This window comes from Thunnus thynnus, chromosome 17 (assembly GCF_963924715.1).
Source record: "Thunnus thynnus chromosome 17, fThuThy2.1, whole genome shotgun sequence".
Classification (NCBI taxonomy): Eukaryota; Metazoa; Chordata; class Actinopteri; order Scombriformes; family Scombridae; genus Thunnus; species Thunnus thynnus.
The window spans coordinates 10905498-10917157 of record NC_089533.1 but is presented as its reverse complement, the minus strand read 5'-3'; the positions used below and the strand labels follow the sequence as shown (position 1 = coordinate 10917157).

The window sequence follows — 11660 nt, the reverse complement described above, 5'->3', positions numbered from 1 at the left end:
TTAGATGGCGTGCCTGATCTTGTAAGCCTGTTTTCCCAGCTGACATCATTTGAACAATTTGTTATATTTGTTCTCTGTCAAGGAAATGCGCAGCGAATGCAGGCACGGGGCAAAACATAACGGATGAGCACATAGAAGGTTCAAAACCCTCCAGTGCTGACAAATCACCAACAGGAGAACAACCAACCAACCACCATAAAGACAGACTGGACTTGCCAGGAGAGAGAGAGGGAGAGAGAGAGAGAAAGAGAGAGAGAGAGAGAGAGCGTTTTGTGGTGAAGCAAATATTTGTCGTCGAACTCCAGCAAATATGAGGATGGGAAAATAATGGCCCACACTGAACAGGATCACTGAACCTCCACAATTATCAGTCTGTCGCCTTTTATGATGCATTCTGACCAAACAAAACCTGAAGAAGAGAGTCTGGACAGCAAAGAACAAAGCATCGCATGTGATTTTTTGGACATGTCCAACCTTTCCTCAGATCATCATGATTTGTTGAGTCCAATTTGACATCTTTCCTGAAATTATTGGATCAAGCATCTCCATGGAGGAATTACTGGAGACTTCTGCGGCGTGTGAGCGCACAGGGATCCCGTAGCTCTACATGAACCGTGATAGATTGAGTACTTTTATGGAAATTGCTTGGAAATTTCAGCTCCGCTGAGAGATACACGGGCAGCAATAATAGCACACCACACGCACAGAAGCCAGATCGCCGGCGATCTGGGTGTCTCTGCAATAAGTGGCTGATAAAACAGCAATAAAATCTCTAAAATAAATACAGTCATCCGGTTGTGCGCCATGGGCGACGAGGCGTCAAACTTCAGGAGAAGCAGCAGGACCGGTGTCTCATCACCAAAACCCAGGACTGGTGAGGATCACGGCAGGACGGAGATTATTAGCTAAATTAAAACTGATCGTGAGTGAAAACAATGAGATTAATGATTTTTGGATGACTTGTCAGATCATCACTGTGACAGTTTTTGATGTTATTCAGAAAACAAGCTTCAGATCTGGATTGTGCTGGACTTAGTCACTTTGATTTGTACGCTAAGAAATCAAGTGGCAGAGAGGGACATGAAACGATTTGTTTTGTGCTTGAAATAAACGAATACAGCCATATTATTTAAACAATAAGTTGAAAAGGGATCTCTACCTACATCTTTTTTTTTTTTTTTTTTTTTTTTTTTTTGCACTATGATGGAACCACCACCATGCTCGAAGAAGAGCCTGTCCCTGTCACTCCCGGTTCCCCGGGAAGGACAGGCGACTCTGAAACCTCCGCAGCATCTTTGGAGACAACCCCGGACCCCGATAAAAATCAAACACCGGGGGTACTCAGACACTGACCGGCATCACCACCGGCACATGGAGCGCTCCGACGCCGTGGATACGAGCGACCGACCGGGACTGAAAAAGTCTCGAATGTCCTGGCCATCCTCCTTCCACGGGACCACAAACACATCCATCGGAAATTGTGTCGGGAATAAACGGTAGGCGAGAGAGGGGCGCAACCATCCCAATAATAGCCCATGACAGCCCACAAGGCATATGCGTAAACTGGAGGGGAGGGGGATGGGGGGTGGTGTGTGTGCGTGTGTGTGTGTGTGTGTGTGCGTTTGTGTGTGTGCGCGGTGGGAGGGGGGGTTGGGGGGCATTTTAATGAGTGCGTAATAACGCAGTGTGCCTTAAGGGTTAACTGATATGAAGCCTTTATATCGGGAGGCGGGACGCGTGGGTTTTCGGTGCTGATGCGTTATGCGTCTTTGGATAGACTGTGTCAGATGGGTTTGAAGCGCAAACCAGTCCGCCCACTCAGAACGCAGGAGCAGCATCTGTAAATACCAGTAACATTTTTAGGAGAGTCCACATGTTACGTGTAGTTGACAGAAGGAGCTGTCATCTTAATGGCACCAAAGGTCTAGTGGGTGCGTTCATGCGTGTAGGACTGAGATATTGCTACCATGCGCACTCCAGTCCAGGCCTTTATCAGCCTGTTTGCAGAGGGTGTGTGGCCCAGTGCGTAAATGACCAAAAATTTAGAGCCAGCTGTTTTACAAGGATTCACCCTTCTGAGGTGTCTTTTAGCATGTCTCTGACTCCATGAGGTGCAGTTTTGTCACGATCCTGACCTCTGACACCTCTGACACCTCTGACACCTCTGAGGTGAGGTGTGAGGGGAGGTTGAGAAGAGAATCTGCCTTCAGGTGTAAATATATACCACAAAGTTATAAAGTGTTGTCTGGCTGGACAGGTGCCACAGGACTGTCACATAGATGCCTCCAGACAGCGTCTAATTGGCACAACACGGTTGCTCTCTGATCAGATATGACAGTAAAAATCCACCGCATTAAGGAGAGGACACTGACCGACACTGGAGACAAATGTAGCAGAATTATATGATACTTAAACTCCACCAGCTAACAACTCTACCAGCATTTAAATCAAATTACACGATGCACATTAATCAAGCAGATTAGATTAAAGGCATTTCATTAAATGAGTCATGGAACGATACAATTTTGATACGATTACTTTGTCCTTACACAACAATTTCTTCATTTATCCTCTGTACTGCAGCATCTGGTTGTTCTTTCTTTATCGGTAAGCAGCTGCTTTTCTGCACAGCACAAGAATTTACAGCTGCTCAGCATGGACAGGAGTTTGGTTGGTTGGTGACTAATTTATGTTTTTTTTGCAAGAGGAGGTATCACTGTCTTTCTAAGAGATAGTCAAGGCCATAAATACTGGTTTTTCCAGGTTGCTCCCTCCTCCACTTTGTCCTTTGCATGACCTAATATCCCCAGATGTTCTTGTTCAAATGAAGGAGTTAGTATACATATTGGACTGTTTCTGACTCACATTCCCTTATTATCCCCCTCACCCTCTCCCAGCCACTGAGGACAGCAACACATTAAACAGGGTGATTATTAGACCTAATAACATGTCCCTGAGAGTGTGGTGGGTCTAGAGGGGACTGTCGGGGTCCTGCTTTTTTTTTTTCTTTGCCTGTTATTATTTGTTTTCTCTTTTTCATGTTTCTTTAAATGCCACAGACGGCCTTCCCGGCAGGCCCCTGGGAGAAGGGCCAATTCCAGCTGACTGGAGGAAGGGCTGATTTGTATTTTAGTCCCCAGGACACGCTCTGAGGCAGTCCAATCTTTAGCGCATTGGGACTGACTCTGCCTGCCCTTCTCCTTCTGTGGGCGGCAAACCATGAGAGGGCACAGAGAGAAAGAGGGAGAGAGATAATTCGATTCCAACAAGCTCAGTTCTGAGAGCGCACCAAGCTGGTTTCAACTCTGTGTGTGTGTGTGTGTTATGTGTGTTCATGTGAGTGTGCGCCTTAGCACATCCATGAGGTGATGTGTGTGATCTCTGTGGGTGTTTGTGCTACACACTGGTCAGGAAGGAGGGCGCATGGAGGAACAGAGGCTGGTAGATGAATGTTGTGTGTCATGAGTAGTGGTGAAATGCAGCGTGCACAGGGTGTGTATGTGTGCGGAGGTATTTATGAGTGGGCCGTGCACAGGTTAGTGTCTGACCTGTAGCCCATATGGATTGCAATAGGCCTTGTTTTATCTGTTTTCATATCAGTGGGAGGCCAGAGGGATTTCCGTTGTGCTGATATTACTTTCATTCTTTTCACACATTAGAGCGACCGTATATTCTGCCTCTTTGCTTATGTCTGAATAACGGATGCTTCGAACTTGATGCCTCATCTTCTCGCTGGATTTAGCAGGCTTTATGAACATCTATGCGGATCCAGCAGCTCTGTGTTTAGCTTAAGGCTAACTTGCGTTGAGCCCAGCCTATAGAAGGCAGCCTCATGCACATTTGCTCTCACTACTGATCTGACGGATCCTATTTATTTGCAGTCAATGTCTGGAAAGATTTTTTCACTAAACTCTAAGATATGGCAAAACACAGGCAACAACTAGGAGTTGTTCTGGGACCACAATGCTAAACAAACATCAGTAACCAACAGTTTTAAGCAAAAACTTGGGCTGAGCATCCTCCTGCCAATGTTTTTAGCTGTGGGCAAACATGTCTTTGCATTATAAAGACACATATTGCAAGATCAAATTTATTAGTTAAGGAAAATGAAGTGACTATTGTGCGAGAGTGTAAAGAGTAATTGGTCCTTGATTGGTTGGGTACCGATCGACCCAGTGGATGACCTTAGCATCTCAAGGAAGCAGACCGTTCAATCACTGAAGAGTTGGTCAAGACCTCATCTGGAGGTTAGAAAGATCAATCACCCTGAGAACTGCTGGTGAAATTGTTTCGGATGAGGTTCAGAAAAAAACAGTTTGTACCATGTTACTGTAATTGAAACCCTTGCTTTTGAAAATGAAGCACTGCCAACAATCATCAGTCTAGGGATGAAAATTATACAAGAGGGATTCTGGGTGTTGTTTTGCATAATTATTTGAAGAATCATTGTCTATGACTGTTTTCATTTGTCTATTTTTGTCTCTATGATGTATCTCACAAAATGGCAGTCTTAGTGGCAATCAGCTCACCCCCCCCAAGAGTGTTAGTCTGCCTCCTCTTTCCACCCCCGGTGTCTTTTGTTCGACCATCTTGTCAGTCCTTTTGTCAGAAGATGCTAATATGAGCGTATCAGTCATCAGGTCCCATGCCCAATACGCTCTGGGAAGTTCCAACACGAAAAATGAATGACACCGAACGGGAAACGGCTCTTCCCGCAATTCTGTTGCTATGGTTACTTGTTTTGTGCATTTGTAGAATAGATTTCATTTTCCCAAAAAGGCAAAGCTTACAGGCATTTCATGGGCTTGACTGTATAATTTGTCAGAATGTAAGAGATCCCACTGGATACGCATCATGACTTGTATGTTTATAGGGTGAGAAAGTGAATAATTACGAGCAAACTGAAGTCTGCTGGTAGTTTAATCACAGTACAGAGACAGTTTCCTGTACAGTCCTCTGCAACAGTTTTAAGCAAAGCCTCCTTCCCTCTCTCACCTACCACTTCATGCATTCTTTACACCTTTTTTCCCCCAGCTGGGAACCGGGGCTGATTTGTAAGCTGTAGCAGCTCTTTTCCCTGCCTGACTGGCCAGCTGCCATAATAATTTAGCTCATAATGAGGTACAGCTACAGTTAATTACCACAACAGCTGTATTTTGTTGTTGATCATACGTTTACATCTACACACTCTAGGAACAAAAAAGCCTCATATAGAGACTATTCAGGAATTATCCCAACAAACATGTTTTAATAGCGTTAAGTAATAGACCTCTTATCTCATTTGTGTAGTAGAACCATCTGTTTAAGCTACAGATTGCACTCCTCTGTGAATACATTGTGCTTTCTCGCTACTCTCGGCACTAATTAGTATCTGGAGGCAGTTCATGTGCTGGAACGATGCTCGCTGTGGGTTGGCTCAGGCAGATCCCGGAGACCTCAGGTAAAACCCCTCCGAGATCTTTCAGCAATGACACCAAACAGGTCGCTCGCCCAAACGGGATGTATACGCTCACCCTCGTCCAAGGTTCCTCATTGTGTTTGTCCTCTGCCCATCACTTTGTCTTACTGAATGAGGCCACAGGCTCTCACAAGCTCCTCAGACACTCAGGCTACTGGTAACCACTTAGTCAGTCAGAGTGCTTTGTGAATCGACTGGCAACATTGGCATCTTTGCATTTTAATTAATTACACCCTGAATCCTCTTACACTAGGCATTTTTATTTTGTTTGTTTGTTTTTGACAAGTGCGGGTGGGCAAGTATCCCAGAAAGATGAAACAAAATGAGCTACAGCACCAAAAAATCCAAGATGCACAACTAGTCCACCTGTTCCCCACAGACACTTCCCTGTTTGGTACAGCTGGTCCGCTTTCATTTTTATAATAACACCCAGTCATTATTCCTTTTTCATATCATGTTCACATTCATTAAATTGCCCTCTTGAAGCTGTCTACCTCAGTTTATAATGCAACAGTTCCCTCTACCTCTCTCAAGATGTCCATTGTGATTATGATAAGCCTCATGCTGGCTTTTTTTCGCTCTCTTCTTATCTAATAATACTATTTGAATCACTCTTTTGGCCATAAAAATTACTGTCTTTGATTGTTGGTTTTCTCTCTTTGTGATCCTCTATCCTCTCACTGCTTCATGTCACTCCAGCGTAAATGGAGAGTATTGATTCCATCTCTCATTTTTGTTCTCTGCTTTTGTCTCTCTATTGTGTGGCTGCCTGGTTCCCTGTGGCTTCGGAGATTCTCTCTGATAGCCTCATTCTTGCTTACAGAGGCATTAAGCACACAACATCCATATCATAAATCCATCATTTCATCCCACTCTCCCTCTCTTGTCCACTGAGATCATCAGCTGCTTGCAGAGTCTCTTCCCCTCTCTGAGCCGTATCTGAATCTCGAACCCTTCATGTCCCCCAGTGGTGGAAGTGAACTGCCCACCGCTGATAGTGTACAGTGCTTCATCTCCTCCTATAATCTTCTCCTTGAAAAGGTATTGATGTAGTTTTTCATTCTTTACATTCTAGCCGTTTTCTTGAAAATCACGGACCGGACCTCAAGGGCGCAACAGACACAACCACCATCATCATACATCTGGCAATCAGCTGCCATTAAGGAGAGAGTTCAAACAGACCTGTGCATCAAAGAGCAGTCTATCTGAGGGAAAAACTGTTTATAATTATGCTGTTAGATGAGAACACTCATATCTATCCAAAAATCCTCCTGTGTGAATTCAGATTTAACTTGCCTTGGATTTATTGTTCTTCTGGCACAAAAATAAAGATTTTTACTAGCAGTACTAATGGTAATGTATTCTTCAAGCCCATGGGCACTAAAAGGAAAAACCTTTTTAGTGTAATCAAGTCACCCACTTCAAACCAAGAAAAAGGTCTTCACTGGCGAGACTCTGGAGAATTTAAATGTCAAAATGCGCAGGTATTCAATTTCAAAATAAGTGGTAGTTCACCTCTCAGGCAAACAACTCTGCTTGAGAGAAAACAGTAATATGATTCTCGGTCTGTGTGAGATTTCCTGACAAGTTAGACGTGTGAATAAGGATATTGTGCCGGTGTTTCGTCCCAGCAGGTGACACAGACCACCAATTCAGCAACAGCTGGCGGTCTCTGATACGGTGGCACACAGTGAGGGGATGACCCTGCTGAAATGCGCTTTAGGCTGCTGTCTTAACGCAGATCTGTTTGAATGACTGAGACTGACAAACCCCTCTGTCAGCTGTGTGTCAGTACAGCACACACACACACACACACACACACAGTGCAGAAGAAAGAACAAATAGCATACACCTGTCGAGCAGAGCGCCACATCGAGGCGTATCAGGGGAATGTGCAGAGTGTCTTGTTCAAATCTAAACTCGCTACAAATCAGAGCTGAAAAAGATGAAGGGGCACACCAAGAGACCATGCTCGGCACGGACAGACACAGATGAAGACTGTGTGCTCGTTCAACTGCCAGGTGCAGCCTGCTGATGCCAATGTCTCATCTGAGGTATCACTTCCACACCTCTTGTTCTAGCACAGCATGGATGGCTTTAATAGTTACAGTATGTCTCAGAGTTCCTTACTGTACACTATGGCCCAGTCCCAGGAAATCTGACCAAAGCTTTGTTCAGACTTTTGTTTGTATTCTGCTTACAATATAAATCATATGCACATATGCTGCCTATATATACTGTATATTATTTTGTGATAAGATTTAAAGTAGCCTGAGACAGAAAATATAGCAGGAAGTTATTTTGTTTTGCCCTTTCTCGGTATGACTCAGCTGCACTGTTTTTTGTGTGAGCTTGATTGGAAAAATGCTGCAAACAACAGCAAAATAACATTGTGTCACCAACAAAACAATAACAGCACAAAGGCTTGCTAAATGCTTGCTTGGTAGTTTCAAGATTGCATCAACTTTCCACTTGATCTTGACAGCGTTTTGTTCAGATATTCAGCAATACTTTTAAAAGTTATGGATGGTACCCGCACACAGGGATTTTTTTGTGGATCTCCCCTGGCTTCGGCCTACTTCAGCTCTAAGCATCTTGAATTGCCTTGTGGCTGAAATGTGCTGTATAAACAAACTGGCCTTGCCTAAATCCTGCAATAACCTGAAGCATGCATTAGTTGTATGCTTGGTTTTATCAAGATTGCATTAACTTTCAACCTGATCTTCACAGTGTTTTGTTTGGATATTCAGCGATACTGTTAAAAGTTGTGGATGGTACCTGCAGACGGTGATTTTTTTGCTTCGGCTTACTTCAGCTCTGAGCCCTGCAATAAGCTGAGCTCCTGCTCACACACTATCACCCAGCAACCAGCAACAAGCACTGCAGGTACAAAGTCTTATCTTTTCATTTCAGTTTCATCTGAAAGTTTTCTGTGAATCTTATCTCTCAACATGGGCCCCAATCAATCAATCTATGGTACATGAGCTACTTGACCAACAGAAATTATTCTTCAAAGACTTGATGGATCAACAAGAAAAAAACTAAATAATTCATCCAAATATTTGTTTACCTACCTAAGGGATGACAACATTTTGAAAGAAGTACATGATATTAAAAATAACCTGCAGTATTCTCAGAAGGACATGGATGAGTTAAACAACAGCTTTTTGATAACTCTGCCAACTTTAAGATCATCTCTGCTTGTGCAACCCTCTATTGACAAACTCACTGCTAAATCTAAATATCTGGAGACTCAGTCAAGGAGGAACAAAACTCTCATCGATGGAGGACTTAATGAGCAAAATGAATCATGGCAAGTCACAGAATACAAAGATAAACAACTGCTGGCTGATCAAGTCAGAACTTGACCTGAAACTAATTGAGATCTAACGTGCACATCACAACGGAAAATATGATGATCAATCCAACAGGCCATGGACAACTGTCATGAAATTACTGAGATAAAGAGGAAACTCTTATGAGAGAATAAAAACTTGCAGCATTTTCCATCTACTTAAATCTGTTACCCTTCTGTCGTGCTGATCCTGATCATCATTTCAATGTTTTTGATCAGAAGTTAGATACTTGCAAATATTTTAAAATCAGTGTGTCTAGAAAAAAATATATAAAAAACTTCAATTGCTTTGCACTATTTCATCTGAATGTTAGGAGCATGCCAAAGTACTTAGAGTCATTAATTGACTGTTTTGCCCCACTACCTTTACATTTTTCTGTTGTGGTTTTACTGAAACTTGGTAAAATGACTCTAAAGTGTCTCTCTACTCAGTAAACGGCTACAATCATGTTTTCAGTCATAGGAAAGATAGACCAGGCGGTGGAGTATCTTTATCCTCTTTGTTAAAGACTCTATTAGTTACACTTTGAGACAAAATTTAGTAATTGGTAATTCTAATACAGATAGTTATGTTGAATCCATTTTTACTGAGCTAATAGATGCACCTTGTTTTCCAGGCCATGCTGTCATTGGCTATGTATATAGACCAATGACAATATTAGTTAATATTGTTGATGTAATATTAACTCTTTTGTTGATAATCTTGATGAACTTCTGAACACTATTGTCAAGGAGTGCAAACCCTTTTTTATATCAGGTGATCTCAATATTAATTTCCTGCAACCTAACTTCTATCCTCTTATATCACAAGCCGCTAGAATCACTTTATCCAGTAAGTCATTGATCGACACCAGACACATGAAGTGTCTGGTGTACTCTCTACCGATATATCAGACCATCTTCCTATTTTTGTTGCTTGCCATTCTATTAAGATTAAGCAAGTTGTCGTAAATACTTCCTCAAGAAGTTTCAAGATGTCCAATGTGAAAAGTTTTGTAAAACTCTAAACTTTCTGGTATTAAATAGGACAAAATTATTACAATCTATATTATTTAAGGTATTATCTAAGGTAATCTATGATTATCTAAGGCGTATAATCTTTTTAGTGATGAATTCTTTGGCACTTTCAATGAATCCTTTTGATGTGAAAATTGAGCCATCAGACCTAAAGCTTGTAAATCTTGGTTGACTAAAGAGCTGAAAATGAATCTCTAGGAAACACAAACTACTGTATATAAAGACTAACCAATCTGTCTTTTCATAATTATTCCAAATACAGAAATAAACTTAATCATATGCAGAGAAAACCAAAAAGACAATATTATCAACATAAATGTAATATATTTTAAAATAATATGAAAAGTACAGGGAGTATCATTAATGAAATTGTAAATAAGTCCTCTTCATTTACTTTTTCTTCTGTAAGTGAGCAAGAAATATGTAATATTGTATCAAGTTTGAAGTTAACAGGTGCTGGTCATGATGAACTTAAAATGAAGTTACTGAAACAGCGGCTGCGTTTCATTAGTCATTCAACACGCCCTCAGGGGAATCCCAACGTGTCATTCCATGTCTGTGACCCCTGTGACCCTTCGTGGGCTGAGGGAGCAAGTCATCAATGACGGTCACTCAGTGCTGAAGATCAACTATTGTGCACTGCATTTTCTTATCATTTCTGCTGATGTCAACGAGCTGCTGATTTACAATCTCTAAAACAGATGTTCGTGATTTGAACAAACAGAAAGAATGTCTGAGCAAACAATCACAAGTGTAAGTAACAATATCCAGATAATCATGTTGAAATTCAATTCTTAGTCATGCTTTGGAATTTCCTTTTGCAATTACTTCACTAAAATATTACAATTCCCCATTATTTGCATTTAGAGCTACCCATGTTATTGAATTGTGCTGTTTTGCACACCATTTCACATTATAGTAATGTTAGTAGGCTACGCAATAGTGACTGTTTGTTATTATGGTATTTAAGGGCTGACTACTGACTATAAGAGCAAGTGCATTCTTCCCCCGCCCACTTTCCCACTGCTTTCTAAGTGGCCGCCATGTGACGTATGCCGTTACGTAATAATGAGGGCTGAGGGGAAGTGAATGAGGGGAAGTGGAAATACTAATGAAACGCAGCCAGTGCCTCCTTGCTGTTCAACAACTGCTGTGTCACATCCTCAATTGTTCCTTTCAAAGAGGTGTTGCACCAGACCTACTGAAATGGGCTGAGGTTATCCCATTAATTAAAGCTGACAATCCATCATTATTTTCAAATTATAGACCAATTTCTTTATCACCATGTTTCACCAAAATACTTGAAAAAATTGTGTACAATAGAATAAAAACAAAAAAAAACAACAAATACTTAAAGGATAATAAGTTACTATATGTGAAAAGCATTCTACCTGTATGGCACTGGTACAATTCGCTGACAGAATCAGCTACAGCTTTAGATAACAAAAAATTTACAATTGGAGTATTTTTTGGTTTGTCAAAAGCTTTTGACACTGTAGATCATAATATATTATTAAATAAGCTACAAGCTCATTGTGCTATTGCCACTGAAATTAATTGGTTTAAAAGCTACCCGCTTAACAGGAAACAATGTGTCATTTGGAAAGGAATTAACTCATCATACAGCCACATAAAGTGCGGCGTTCCACAAGGTTCAATACTAGGTCCTCTTTTATTTCTTATATACATCAATGATTTACATTTGGTATCACAAGAAGTACTCTTTATTTTATATACTGATACCAATATTTTTCTGACAGATAAAGATGAACATAGGTTGATAACCTGTGTGAACAATGTCCCAGATAGGATGGATATTTGGTTAAATGC

At 41.4% G+C, this 11660-nt stretch overlaps 1 protein-coding gene across 1 annotated transcript in view; it reads left to right on the top strand.

The window, feature by feature from the left end:
• The first annotated feature begins 256 nt into the window (after positions 1-256).
• The window catches only part of pde4a (phosphodiesterase 4A, cAMP-specific), a 44698-nt gene continuing 33294 nt past the window's right edge, over positions 257-11660 (top strand). Inside the window, exon 1 of the mRNA XM_067570970.1 lies at positions 257-1496. Coding sequence (XP_067427071.1) covers positions 1201-1496 — 296 coding nt within the window. The 5' untranslated portion in view covers positions 257-1200. The remainder of the gene's footprint in view (positions 1497-11660) is intronic.